The 14,609-nt window shown below is 43.4% G+C and overlaps 1 protein-coding gene across 3 annotated transcripts in view; it reads left to right on the top strand.

Annotated features, from left to right (window-relative positions):
• Nucleotides 1-12,677, top strand: part of LOC145459313 (ral guanine nucleotide dissociation stimulator-like 1) — a 34,300-nt gene extending 21,623 nt beyond the window's left edge. For all 3 annotated transcript variants that reach the window (XM_080337962.1, XM_080337961.1, XM_080337963.1), the window contains 14 exons: nucleotides 665-858; nucleotides 1,284-1,331; nucleotides 2,903-3,174; nucleotides 4,031-4,182; nucleotides 5,856-6,053; nucleotides 6,766-6,930; nucleotides 7,436-7,612; nucleotides 7,804-7,961; nucleotides 8,167-8,244; nucleotides 8,564-8,705; nucleotides 9,026-9,115; nucleotides 9,182-9,296; nucleotides 9,549-9,657; nucleotides 10,036-12,677. In XM_080337962.1, the coding sequence (XP_080194088.1) occupies nucleotides 665-858; nucleotides 1,284-1,331; nucleotides 2,903-3,174; nucleotides 4,031-4,182; nucleotides 5,856-6,053; nucleotides 6,766-6,930; nucleotides 7,436-7,612; nucleotides 7,804-7,961; nucleotides 8,167-8,244; nucleotides 8,564-8,705; nucleotides 9,026-9,115; nucleotides 9,182-9,296; nucleotides 9,549-9,657; nucleotides 10,036-11,236 (3,099 nt within the window). In that variant the 3' untranslated portion in view covers nucleotides 11,237-12,677. The remainder of the gene's footprint in view (nucleotides 1-664; nucleotides 859-1,283; nucleotides 1,332-2,902; nucleotides 3,175-4,030; nucleotides 4,183-5,855; nucleotides 6,054-6,765; nucleotides 6,931-7,435; nucleotides 7,613-7,803; nucleotides 7,962-8,166; nucleotides 8,245-8,563; nucleotides 8,706-9,025; nucleotides 9,116-9,181; nucleotides 9,297-9,548; nucleotides 9,658-10,035) is intronic.
• The last annotated feature ends 1,932 nt before the right edge of the window (nucleotides 12,678-14,609 follow it).

Below are 14,609 nucleotides of genomic sequence, written 5' to 3'. Positions count from 1 at the left end.
AGAACTTGCGGTTTGACGTCATAGATAAGACCGCGGAAATATCAACCAGTACTGCGCAGTAGCACTGGGATTATTCCTCATGCGATAACTTAACCATGCCCGCGTAAATTTGGCATCCTAGGTGGGATAATTATAATATTTCGGGTATTTACAGTCAGTCATAAACACGCCCGCGCTGCACTGTGTTAAGGAAAGACAGCTCAGGAAATTACGCATCGCAGACAGCTTGGAATAGCACGGATATAGTCGGATATGCATTGCCGAGGTCGCAGAATGTATTATGTTACAGTATGAGAGCAATAGTAGAAAACAGGCGTATCTTGTAGTAAAGCTTACCAACCACCGCTACAGTTCCCTACGTAAGGCATCAGTCCTAGTAGTGTAAGACATCAGTAGTGGTAGATATGTGTTGACGATTATGTTGGCAGTAAAGCAGGCGTATGGCAATGCCTGTCTTGCAAAAATGCAAAAAGTCGCTGATGCAGCAATTGGTACTGTTGGTCTGCATGCTTTCAACCAGTGCGATTGTGAAGCGTCACTCTCTTTTCGTCACTTCTCAAACTAGACCTCCGTTTCTACCAGAGTCAACTTTTTAATTATTTTATACGGTATCATCCATAGATTTACATTATTAAATTTAATGACTATTATGGTAACTGTACAGTTTACGGACGAAGACTCGATGAAGGACAAGAATACGTCGCGGCATATGAAAGGCGCCACCCTGGAGTTTATGGTCGATAGATTGGCGGAAGTGTTCTCGGGCGAAAACGAAGACGTGAATTTCCTCAATGTGTTTCTCACCACTTATCGGACGTTTGCAACCCCGAAAGACCTGTTTGAAAAGTTACAATGCAAGTGAGTGCATTGATATATGCATAGATGTAATGTACATCATAAACCTCTAGTATGAAAATTTAGGGAAGATGACATCGTGAGTATATATCGGACGTAGTGAGATCAAATTACGTCACAATGTCCAAGTCGAAAGTTAGGAGGAGCAATTAGTATTGATAACTAGTAGACAATATGACTATGTCATAGAGACAACGTTTGGCCCCATAGATTCCACCACCTATTTATGTGGGCTATTTGCTGTATGCTTTGACCAATCGAATGACAGATAAGGTCTCCGAAAATTCAACGATAAGGTGACGTCATAATATGAAGACAAGTCACGCACGCTGCGTTTCAATCTCATATTACAGAGAGGCCGGCAATCGCCTTTGTTTACAAAAATCAAGGGATCGCGTGAAAGCTATAATTCGCATTTTGCGTTGCAGGTATTTGGACGAGTACAAGTCGGAGACAAAAGACATCCGCACGCTGAAGTAAGTTATGTGTCATATATAGGATAGCGTGCAGCGTTAGGGCGATTCATCTGAACTTAGCTTCGCACTTCATGTTGTCCTGATATATGTCACTGGCGATGACTTGTTGGAGTGTGAGGGCAAATATCGTATGCTGCGTTCCAGGAATGGTACTTGAGCCGAAATCAGCCGATATACGCTGTAATCCTTTCTTTTCGGAAACGCATCGATTTCGAGGCGGTGTATCTCCATTCTACTTTTATATCATGCCACAGAACAAGCATCAATTGTCATCGTGTCCTGCGTATTTCCGTTTATAGTGGCGACAGTAGCAATGTAGCATAGGCCTACTTTAATGGTGTGCTGTGCAAGTCTGCATACTGCCCAGTCAATGTTATGTGCCCAGGAAAATTTATATATATTGTAGATTAACATTGTACATTGTACAACCGTTCTCCAACCTATTGTCATTGCTGATAAAAGTCGGAACATCAACGATATTTCTTTCCCGAGCTCTTTTCCTATCCGAAAGAAGCAATGTGGTTTACGAATATGAGTGCCACTGAATGTGGACGGTAGGCATTTCGGCGATTGTTTAGCTTGCAAGAAGCACATTTCGAAATTAATCCACTCGAAAACATGCGTAAACTACAGACTCTACCGCAAATAACTTGAACGCCCGTGCAAACGTGTTGCAAAAACCTGTTGCTATGACGACTTCACAACATGAACTTGGGCGATGGGTCGTCGGCGTGGTGGGAATTTTTCTTGTGCGCTGAATTAAAATGATGATGACACGTTCATTGTTCACGGTCATCGCTAGGGAAAGATCATTGATTCATTTGAAATTGTCGGAATCAATAATTATTCAGTTGACCAATCCCGTGTTATGTAAACAAAAAGATTCTCTGTGTATCTCCCCATTGGTTTGCTTTGTTCCGCGTATGTAATCTGTCGTTCTTACCTTTAATGTCCTTATTATTACAATGTATACTTCAGGGTTTGTTGTTGCCATTGTTACAATGTGAATTTCAAGGTCCATAATTGTGATTGTGAGTCTTAATTCGCCGTATTGGTTTCAATTTTGAATATGCTTGAATCTCTGATAAGGTTTTGATAAGAGTCACCCGAAAAGTCTTCCGGTTACCATTAGAATCGGTCACAGTGGCCATCGTTGGTGCTCAGCTAGAAGTAGAAGTAACACCGTAAATTTTTACCTAAATACTAGTAGAAGTAGCATTTTCCAGGCCTAGTTTTGACTAAAGAACTGAAAACCGTTTTGTTTTCAGTAATTTTTTTACATGCTCAATTCGTTGCTGTTAATGTTCCGGTTGACGAAGCAATGAAATGTCTCTCTCTCTCACTCTCTCTCGTTAAGCAGAAGTAGTCTAAAATGATGAACAGTTGAACACTCGAGGAGGTACTGCTCGCAGGCAAAATATTCTTCCCGTGCTTCGAAAAAGTAGAAGTTTTTCCTTACTGACCATAGCTGGTTACAATGAATGTGTTGTGTTGAAAGAAAAAGCACTGCTTTTTGTCAAAAACACTGATTTTTATCACGCTGAGACTCTAATCGACACAACAAATTTCAGGTCTATAATGCGAGTGTTCCGGGCCTGGTTAGAACGCTACCTGGTCGACGACTTTCAGGAAAGCGGCAAACTGTTAGAAGAACTGCTGGTCCTCGCGAAACTACACGATGACGTCACAAACGAAAACGACGCCGGCTCGTTGTTGGGAAATAATAACAAAACGACGAGCCCGATACAGACGAGGAAAAACGGGCTGACGCGCGGAGTTTGTTTTACGGATTTCGTGGCCGCCAAACTGGCCGTGGCGCGCAAAGCCAGTCAGACGCCGCGAGGTAACGGAATCTATTTCATTTTCTGCGCACAGATTCGATTACTAAGTTGAAACGGGGTTTGTAAGCCACATTATCATCAATTTGTCACTGCGGTCACTACCTCAATTTGATCTTTCGCTATTTCTGGCGTGCTTATTGCATTTTAGACATGTCGACTGCTGTGATAATTTCTATGATGACCATAAAAATAGAGTACTTGAATCCAAAACGGTTGTCAATTTAATTTTTTTGAATAGAGATATAAGAATCGATATTATTCGAGTACGGAATTTATTCGCCCGCGTCTCTATAGGAGATATTTCACCGACTTGAATCTTCGTTTCGATATTTTCTTGGCACTGCCCAGGCCTTCAGACCTCTATTAGTCCAATCATGTCATTCAAAACATGTTGCAAAAGCTAAGCACGTTCACGGAAACGGCATTCCAGTGAAATAATGATCGGCCTGCCGCATTGTTGCAGATGGTTTTGTCATAGCTAGTGCTTAGCCTAATTAAGTACGTTGTTAATTGTCTTATAGTCAGTGTTGATAAAATTGAAATTCATTCTGATTCACAGTATTTCTTCATGATCATATAAAAGTCACTCATGTGAACTGGTCAAGTCTTTATTGTTGCTATGACGTCATGAGCAGGAGTATTTGAATAATCGGCTCGATTTCAAATCGAGTCACATGGGCACTCGATTTTTCAGCCCTTGGTATTAGTGCTTCGGAAAATATTTCAGACACAAAACGGGCCGAGTGACCACTCGACTTAGCAATATTCCACGATGTAATAATATTCGAACCAGCTATCGGGCTCAATTCAGGCTGCAATATTTCTCACATCGTCCTGAGGGTTTCACTTGCATTGCAGATACGGAGAGCCCGCAAGTATCACCGTCTCGATTGCATAATCCCAACCTAAACGTGTCGGAAAGTTCGACCATCAATTCTTCACCCGCTAAGGCCATGCTCCACGAGCTGACCTCGACGCACGTCGCCACTCAACTCACTGTGATCGCCGCGGTGAGTTGAATTCTCAGTTTGGGTTCGAAGTCTATGTTCAATGGAAGAAGACAATTTGACATGTTATATTCGTTATTGATATTGTTGTGTATAGCTCTCCTAGTTGGCGTGAGATACGCTTGTGATTGTGCCGGGAAATACCCAATTTTCCAAATGATGTTTCAAAGTTTTCGTGGGCGAGCCATGAGCATAACGTAATTGAAATGAGTAATCTATGTACAGCCGAAATGTCAATGTTGTCTTCGATTTTTTGCGAGATAACCATCACCTCTGAAGACTATAAACTCTTCTCTGTTCATCAGGGTCATTAGAACTTTGAAGACATGATATATTGTTCATTTCTCAACCTATAATGTACGATTGCTTACATTATACAATATACATACAATGTCAGGCCCTGCTAGTCGATGCTCTGTGTATGTGACATTGCAAATATGCCAGTTAGGGCTGTTAAAAAATAACCTTTTTTCCTGAATCTTGCTGGTTACTTGATTAAATCGTTAGGTTGCCTTAAAAAACGACGCACACCAAATTTGAATTCATTCCAACCAATATTCGCGGATTTCGTAGTGTTTGAAAATTTGGAATTTGCCTGAAAATGAAAAAAAAAAAAATTTTCACATTTTCCTTCCAACCTTATGAAATTGTTGCGCTGTCTTCAAAAACGATGGAAAACAAATTTGACTCAATTCCAAGCTGCAGAAGCGGAGTTATTCTAGTTTTTTTATGATAATTCTAGGATGATCCACCAATCAAGGATAATCCCAGAATTATCAAAGAAAAACTGAAATAACTCCACTTCTACGGCTTCGAATTCAGTCAAATTTGTTTTGCATCGTTTTTGAAGACAGCGCGACAATTTCATGGGGTTTGCAGAAAAATTTGAAAAATTTTTTTTTTGCATTTTTAGGCAAATTCCAAATTTTCAAACTCTACGAAATCCGCGAATATTGGTTGGAATGAATTCAAATTTGGTGTGCGTCGTTTTTTAGGGCAACCTAACGATTTACTCAAGTAACCAGCAAGATTCAGGAAAAATGGTTATTGCCAGTACGCCAGGAACAAAAGTACCGGTGCCTTCCACGGTTTTGGCAAATGTAGTTGATATATTTTATTTATCTATATATGTATGATTTTAGAATATAACATACGCACGAATTTTGTTGTAAAACATCAAGTGTAGATTTTGATGGTACTGTAAAGTTCAGATTACGCGGCGACAAGGTGATAAGATACGTTGTAACGTACTGCACGTATGTGGGGAATGTAGTTTCCTATCTGGTTAGTCACCCTGTACGCGCACTACATTTCTCACTCTGCGTAATCAGTTGCTTCTTGCAGCACTCAAGTTCCGTTTCGTGCATTCGGGTATCATACAAGATCTCAATGATGTGCATTTGATATTCCATAATCATACACACATATATTATGACTAATGGTGCTGGTGCAGTTCAAACTTTACAATACAGTAGCGCATTTCGGTGTTCATTTGTACATTAACGGCTATTGCAGATTTACGTTAGGTAATAAATGATCCGGTTACATAAATTTCGATGTCAGATAACCAGCTCGATAGCGTATACCAGACTTATGCTGTCATGTTATGCTGCTGTAAAAACCAGTTTATTGAAGCATTGTACTTCGCCAATTAAATTTGGTTTTATCTATTGCAGAAATTATTTCATCGCGTACAACCGCACCATTGCCTAGCTACTGTATCATCGCCCAAGGCCGGCCGGCCGCACACCGTACGGGCGACCATCAATCAATTTAATAAGGTCGTCTATTGCGTGATAGGAACTGTCCTGTGTCCGTGTTTAAAGTTATCTCAAAGAACAAAACTGTTAACGAAGTGGATCGAAGTCGCTCAGGTATGTTTGTTCGAAATTGGTATATATGTCCTTATACACGATGTGTAATATGAGATCAACGCCAGAAGAAGTATAGTCAGTGACGAAATACCTTTACTTTTCCGGATAAGTAAAGCAGGTGTTGCGTACCTGTACTACTTGCTAAAGTGATTATGTTTTATTCTACTTCCACTTCCACTTAATATCAGTTTTTTTATGCAAAACCACTGATATTTTACATCTAGAATTTTGTAGAGAGGAAAGAAGTTTTGAGGCATCACTTTTCTGAACAAGATTGTCATGGGAACTCGCCGAAAATTGAACCTATTTGTAGTGTCATTGGATATTTTGCATTGCTCGCGAGGATGCAGTAAATTTCGAAACTGGCGACCTCCGATTAACGGTTTAAAGAATGCGATACCACAACCAAATCAACCTTTTGAAACTATACTGACTTCAGCACTATTCAGACCTTCTTTTATTTCTACGTCGAATAGTTTTGACATTTCTTTGCAATTTCTACTTCTAATCGAGTAGAAATTTTTGTCGTTTCTTGTGCTTCTATTTTAGTAGCAACGCTGACTGCTGTGACCAACTCTGAACGCAACCAGACCCTGCGTTTGATGTATACAAATGCATATGAATACAGAAATGTGACCTCATAAGCCTACCCAACCGAGAAGATCACGTGACACTTTGTGCGGTACAGTCATCCGGACCTCTCTTTTGTTAGGAATGTCGGGAGCTGAAAAACTTTTCTTCACTGCGAGCCATCGTGTCCGGCCTGCAAACGCACGCGCTGCACAGGTTAAAACGGGCCTGGGTCGGCGTGCCGCCCTCGCACACCAATCTGCTCACGGAGCTGGCGGAAATGAACATGAAAGACGTTCTGATGAAGGTACGCAACGTGTTGCAGATTAGAATGAGCGTGCTGCTGTCTAAAATGAAAATTTGCGATGCGAACATTCTTTAAACAAGGATATGACGTCACGGATTCATTGTCCGAAGAAAGATGACGTCATACTACACAAAATGTTTGACGGGTAACACCGCGCCTACGAAGTGCATTGTTCATACAACCAAATTGAGCATTTTTAAAGCCCGCTAGATATAACTCCTTAAGAATAGGTGTATTCGACTGTTTCCACCCGTTGGAATGAGTGTGGTGGCCTGGTGGCATGAGTCGCACCTGAGTACGGTAGGAATCTTGGAAATCACCCTATTTTCCAGTCATGCATTTACAGTGTGCGACGTGTGTCGAGTGTCGACATAGGAAGCGATCGACACAAATTCACTATCGTGAACCATAGAAATAATGTATACCGCTGCGTATGTTTGATATGGGATAGTAAAATCGTACCCACAGCTCAATGCAACGGTTGAAATAGGGCGGTTACTTTCAGGTCGGAACCGCTAAAGTAAACACGGAAGACAGCGCCATCACCAGGGTACGCAAGGAAGCCAACATACGCCGGGAGCAAGACATGCACTCGGGAATCATGCACGGAACTGTGCCCTACCTCGGATCGTTCCTAACAGATCTAACGTACCTTGACACGGCCAGGCCTAATTTCTTGGAGGTATGTTCTCACCACGCGACTTAGTCACCGGGATTTCGTATGACTTCACGTATCAACACCGGGCATTGAATTTACTCTTTCTATACTGTGGCTTGCGATACTCGGTTTCGATTGTCGGTATATGTGCTTGTATGCATCCGAAACTTGAACGCTGTGGACAGGTTTTTGTATGACGCCGCTACGCTTTTCAGGGCGGACTGATCAATTTCGAGAAGCGTCGCAAGGAATTCGAGCTGTTGGCGCAACTACAGCTGTGGCAAGCGTCTTGTCGCAGTTATCAGAACCTGTCGCCCAACGACGAATTCGTGGAGTGGTTCGAATCGGTCGTGGTGCTATCCGAGGAACAATCGTGAGTATATCAGTTCATAAGTGTGGGTTCGGCACAATAATGCGAATATATATATATAGATAATCCGAATCGAGTATCTGTTGTTACGATTCGAGTCGGCTAGTGAGAGACAACCTTTTCTCGTACTGTAATTATACGCTTTTCCATTCATGAAAATCGCAAACGCATTGTGTATAGATGACAATATATACTTTCATGATTTCAGAATTACGTTGTCGAAGTTGATAGAACCGCCGACGTCGCCGTTGCACCCCCTTAGCCCGTCGAGCAAGACCCTTTCAGAGTGAGTTTTAATATTGTCTTTTTCGTGTGACTGTCTGCAGACAACGCGATTCTTCCCGTCCGGTCCGCACCTGAATTGGCGGAGAGCCACTGGTGCATTCGAAAATTTCAGTCAAGCTAGGGGGGAAGTATAACGCGAAATGCGGTAAACATTCGATCGATTTTTGGAAGCGGATTCGGCTCTTTCGAGATACAAAACAGTTTTAGTCACCTCTGCAAAGCGGTCATCATTGCTTTGTTTATCGCGTTTTTTGTACCTTGTTCGGTGAAAGACGCGCGTTGGGGATTTGTTGACTGTAACGCGCGCGTTGTGTTCGCAGCATGATTCACGTGGAAATGGAGAGAAACATGTCGGGTTCGGAGAAGTCGAAAAAAGGCGAGAACGGACCGGCGGGTAAAGAGAACCATTTCTCGCAATCCTGCAACGGGCGTATCGGCTCCGTGGCCTCTCCAAATGACAAGGTAGGACCGCTGTTCAAAAAACTTTTCCTACCATACATGGAAATGGTAGCATTTACGTTGGTAAATTTCGTTACTTCGCCATGACGCCAGGACCGCCTTCCGATAACGGTAATGTTGCGACACGGTTCGATAATCACTACTACGTTACGATCTTCGGGATAGTCATATTTGAGAATGGAATCCTTCAACCATCCGCTTGGTCGTAATCTAAGCCTCACCACCCCGACTAAATGCTCACTGGTTTTATACGGGTGCAAATGTCATTTATAATTTCGGCCCGAATTCGGACCGGTATCTTTAAACGACGCACAATTTTGCAGAACAAAGCTGTCCGAATTCGGCTGGTTCGGAAGCACAGCGAATCGAACTCTCGCCAACCTCAGTCTGGAATCGAATACAAGACCATCTCGGTAAGGCGAACTCTACTTTTTTGCTGGTTGTAGTAATGACCGAACGCCTCATTTCATCCCGAACAGATCAGCTCTGACGAAAGGCGGGCTGCAGTCATTAAAAAGGCGCTGGCCACCTTCGGCCTTGACGTGGACGAAAATTTGAAAAGTTTCTCGCTAGTTCAGCTCTTGCAGGACAAAGGTGGGTCGCGTTGCTGTTAAGATGTGAGGTTGCACAAAATCACTGGTCATACTACAAATCCATGCAATGTTCCAAAATATATACAGTTACCTTCACACAGGTTTTCTTTCTCCCAGTCGCTATGACGATTGCAGTCTTAAAAATGATGGAAACATCCCAAATTTACTATCTACTTTCTACTTCTTCTACAGAATATAAAGTATAAAGAGTAAATAGTATACTGCCTAAAATGACGAACGTGTCTTCGTTCAGAAATTAAGATTCCCGACACCGCCAACGTGTTTTACGCCATGAGCTCTACTAGTCAGGAGCCGACACTTCTGTTACTGGAAGAGGGGGCAGTCATCCCGCAAAGAACCAAGTAAGTACTTGATCCGTTGCACGCTAAAGGGAATTTGGGATTTGACCACTTCAGTTCTCAAGTAATTACTGACACTTTGGATGTTGCAAAGTATAATGTATATTTAGGGAATGTACAATGTAAATTGTACATGTAATGAAATCGTTACTTCTACTTCTACTTTAGTAATAGAGTACTTTTCCACCTCTGGGCGACATTTCCTCGAAACCCTCCTATTGTCATTTTGTAATCAACGCCTGCGATTTGGGGTTGATTTTATTATGATAGCATATTGCTACGCTTTTTAGCATCGAGAAATTAGCGAGATTGTCACGTCACGTCATGTCAGGATGGCGCCTGTTCGTTTTCAAAATTACTCCAAGTTTTATTTTTGCGCAGGAGGCATCAGTCCACGCCGAACAAACCGAAAAAGACCAGACACCGCAAAAATTTCAGCCTGACCTACTCCCAAGAACCCGAATCGGGCCGGGCCTCTCCCAGCGTGGGAAACGCGGTGTCCCCGATGAAGAGCCTCATCAACCAGTTGACTTTCAGCTCGGTAGCGCTGGTCGGAGGGTCTTCGTACTCGATGAGCAACGCGTCGTCGCGCAGATCGTCCGAAAACGGCAGCGAAATCGCTGGGTCCGATGACGTCATCCTGACGAATTCGAGGACCGGGATCGACCTCGTGGACTTGGACGAAGAAGTGGAACCCGTTCTGCCAGACGCGGTTTCCGGAGATAGAAACCGGAGATCGTCCCGGTGTCATTCGGCTGACTTCGCCAACTCCGGCGTGATACTGCCGATACGCGTGGTGCGGTCGAGCCGAGCACTCTCCTCCACTGACCTCAATTCGCCCCTCACGAAATCGGCGCCTTCCAGTCCCGAATTCAACCAGCGACCGTACAACGGAGACTCCGGTTCGCAAAATGTATTAACCGCGACTGGACGGTTAATAGAGTGGCCTAGATACTCGGCATCCGCCACTGGCGCTACAGTGGGCCGGTCCTCTACGTGGTCCAGCCGGCGAGCGATACGCAGGCCTAAAAAGGTCAGGCATTCGTCCACGTTTTACGTGTCCTCACAGGACAGTTATAAGCAAGAAAATTCGCCAGAACATAGCAACAACTCCCAGACGAGACCGAACACTTTGTTTACGCGTTCAGCGTCGTCGCACACTCTACCCGGACGATTTACGCCGGATTTTTCCGGTCACGATTATGACGATGACTTGTCAAAACCGGCGCCGGCCGTGCAGAGAACGACTAGTTTCGCTTCCGGGTCTAACGCAGACGCAAACGCGTCGCCGCACGCGTCAAACGCGAGCGCCTTTACTGCGTTTACACATAGCGCGTCGGAGGATGTGTTCGAGCACAATGCCTCTTCGAAAACGAGAGAAGAGACTTCTTCGGACAGCGATTCCAGCTCTCACTTACAACTCTCGCCTGTCTCACAGGCGGCACCGCCGATGATTAAGGTGCAGAGCCCCTCTCCGCGTACTGTGACTTCCGAGTCTGATTTTTTCGTGCGGTACAACCCCGAAGCGGGGTTTCACAATGAAGGCTATAAAAACACAGAAGACGTGGAAACGATTCTGTGATGTTTTCAAGCTGGAGTGAAAGATGTTTAACCACTCTCTAGCTCTGTGGGTTGACTACCTCCATTGACGTAGCCAGGATTAGAATTTGGAATGGGCTGGTGCCAGATTACTGTAACAACGTGACGTCACATCTCCATTGTGACCTAGTGAGTACGGATGATGTAGCAAGTGTAAAACTTTGGACGGGTGAAGACGCATTGGTTGTCCTAGTGTTAGCCGTCAGTATTATTTGTGGTTGAGGTCCTTACCAGTATTTCCGTACTGCTTCTTTATGTACATACCGCGCTGCGTTATATGACTTGAAGATATATATATATATACTAGTTTACGAGCGATAATTGCAATTCACTATTGATCTATGCCATTGCTGTGTGTTGAGTTTTGTCTAGTGTTTACCGCGCGAAGCGAATCTCTTGCCAAACGCTATCTTCGCCATCTTATTCAGGCTTGTGTGCTGCCGAAAATTGTCGTTTTCAGTAATGGTTTGAAATCTGGGGGCACAACATGGACTATTTCATGATATTACTATGCTTGGCAGTAGGCAATGATGCCACTGTTCTTCGTAGTACTATTTGGGGTTGATGCATCGATCAATGCTCTGTGACGTAGTCGTTACTGCAGTAATTTATTGTTAAAATGTTACCAATTTCGCGATCAGACTCCTCTATCTATTTCACTGCCATTGATTTCAACGAACTATGCATTATCGCGCTTTATACAGCGATCTTTATTTTTGCCTTCACCGCGGCTGGCGCTGGCTTTGCGGATCGGTGACTCGAAATAGTGGCGGAGCACATGATTCTTGAAGGCAGCAGACTCGAATTCATTTCAGCGTTGGATCGGCCCGCTGTATAACTACAATCTATAAAACCGTCCCTTTGTCATACTTTTAGTTATACATTAAGATTTCTTCATTCATGGCGAGCCATAAATCCAGTAGATGGCGGCCTACTGCGATATGGTAATCATTCTAAACCAGTAATCACCCTTCCCGCAGCTTTTTTTTGCGTGGGAAATCATCCGCGACGCTAGTAAATGACACAGTCACCGTAATATGACCCCAACTGAATACTCTGGAATACGCGGGATCGTGTGCTATGATGCCGACTATTTCCTACGCCCGGGCGCGATTCCAAAGGCCATCGAAGGCTTAATTTACTTTTACCGGCATCGATTTCTTATTTTACGTTACTGTAACGATATACCCGTTCCTATTCATGACCGCAAGCGTTCTCCTGCCGTGGCGATGCGAACGCGCGCACGACTAATCGAATGCTTTGACGGTCCTTATATTGCAATAATTGCCATCGTTATATCCCGCCGCATTTTGATATCGTTGGCCTTTTCATTGAAAATACTTGCTTTCATCAATTCTCTTGTCGATTTTGGATTGTTCTATTTTCCGTGCAATAAAATTCCTAATAAAAACATTGATGGAGAACATGAGTGAATGCGGGCATGTGTACTGTACATAGTGGAGTGTTGTAAGTTTCGATAATTGCTACGGTTCTAGTAAGCTGCCCCGCACCACTGTGAATTCCATCGAAAATCGTCGGTGAACTGCGACCCACGAATGGCTGAGCACAATGATTCGATTCCTCAAAAAGTTGCATTAACAACGGGAATTAGATTTGCGGTCTTTTTTTCGAGACGCGGAAGCCTTGCAACCTTGGTTAGTCCTGTCACAACACCCATAAAATGTTGTACAATCAATCAGGTTTATTAATATTTTCATCGTTTCAAAACATCACAAGACTGCGATACAATGAAAAGATAGGAAGGTGTCGAAACAACTTGGAGTAACCTTTAATATCAGACACCGACCTTAGTCTAGGCGAAGTAAAGAAGAGGCATGCACACTGAATGAAAAGTAATGCAGAGAATATAAGACGCAAGCGACAAAATGAGGTGGCATGTGGCGGAGGGCGAGGTCGATGTTAGGTCGTGCTGCGCGCGTTAGTGGAAATGACATTTCGGCAACATCGTGATCAATCCAGAGCATTGTCATTGTTACAAACTCTATATCAGTGGTTCTCAACCTTTTTGACCCGCGGACTCTTCTCAAGCTCGTCTATATATCCGCGGACTCAAGCTTTACATTAACGAAAAGTAGGTTTTTTGATTTCTATCCAAGAGAGTATAATACGGTATCAACAAAAAAACAAGCACTGTTTTTCACTCAACCCACACTTAATGAGAGCTTTGTCCTTGATCTTGCTTGACAAGTTTATCGAATTCCGGAATTATGGTTGTCAATGTAGGCCTACATCCAGTGGCGGCTCGTGACAATATCGGGTGGTGGGGCAAGGGCTGCAAGCGACTTTTTATCAAGATGACGTCACAATGGAGTTTTCCAACGTAAACAAGTAACTTAGTGGTACGAACTACGGTAACACGAACTTCCCGACAACAGTGATTTAACGTATGTGCCGCGAGAGGTCTGCCGGTGAGCTGTGACTTGAAGTGTGGTAACTGCGTAAACGGCGTACGGAACAAAGATTTCACACGGCTCATGTTCGCACTATACCTGACTTGACTAATTATCTGCAGAAATGGAAATGACTATAACTCGAGAGATTGCGTAAGCCTAGCTGGAAAGGTCAACGAGTTCGGACACATACGCAATTGTTATCTCATAGATTGGACAATGTCATATTGAATCCAAAACATAATTCTGAAGAACTACGGATAGCAGCCTCGGAAATTCGGTCCCGATACAGCATAGGAGATGTTTTGGCCTTGGTGCTGGAGACTGTCACACGACACATACGGCTTACGGTCTATATGTCTGCTGCAAAATCGCCTTTGGAAAATATATTACCGAATAAATACGTGGATGAAAGCCGAAAACTTGGTACACTGTTACATGAAATCAACGAGAAGTAGCCTCATGACCGTTTTCGGTATGGTACACTGTCAAAATTAATACAAACAGACCAACACCGAATTTTGCGTAAAATTTACTGAGGAATAGGCTGATCATTGATCAAGCGATCAGCTGTTAGCCGCCATCGAAAACGAAACAGCTATCGCGCTTGACAGGGGTTGTAATTGTAAGCAAATGGCCTGAAGGCCACAATTTCACGGTCAAAATTGACATTGGAGAATATAAAATAAAAGTAAATATTTGAATGCAAACCGAGGATGCTAGTAAACTGTTTCATGATATCATCATCTCATCACTTATCTCAGTATGGAACACAGTTAGCGTTAACACAGATACGCCGACTTTTGCGTGAAATCCGCAATGCGTTAGGTAGGCTAAGTGTCAGATCAGCGCACATCTTTAACATCTCGACCTTGATAACGAAATTGCTGCCCTAATCATTGAGTGCCAACCGTGAGATTTGGCACAGCGTTCGATACTAAAATC

This window comes from Botryllus schlosseri, chromosome 16 (genome assembly GCF_051294905.1).
Source record: "Botryllus schlosseri isolate E-star chromosome 16, Bs_hap1, whole genome shotgun sequence".
NCBI lineage: Eukaryota > Metazoa > Chordata > Ascidiacea > Stolidobranchia > Styelidae > Botryllus > Botryllus schlosseri.
The sequence above is the reverse complement of the archived record's forward strand: the minus strand, read 5'-3'. Positions and strand labels throughout refer to the sequence as shown.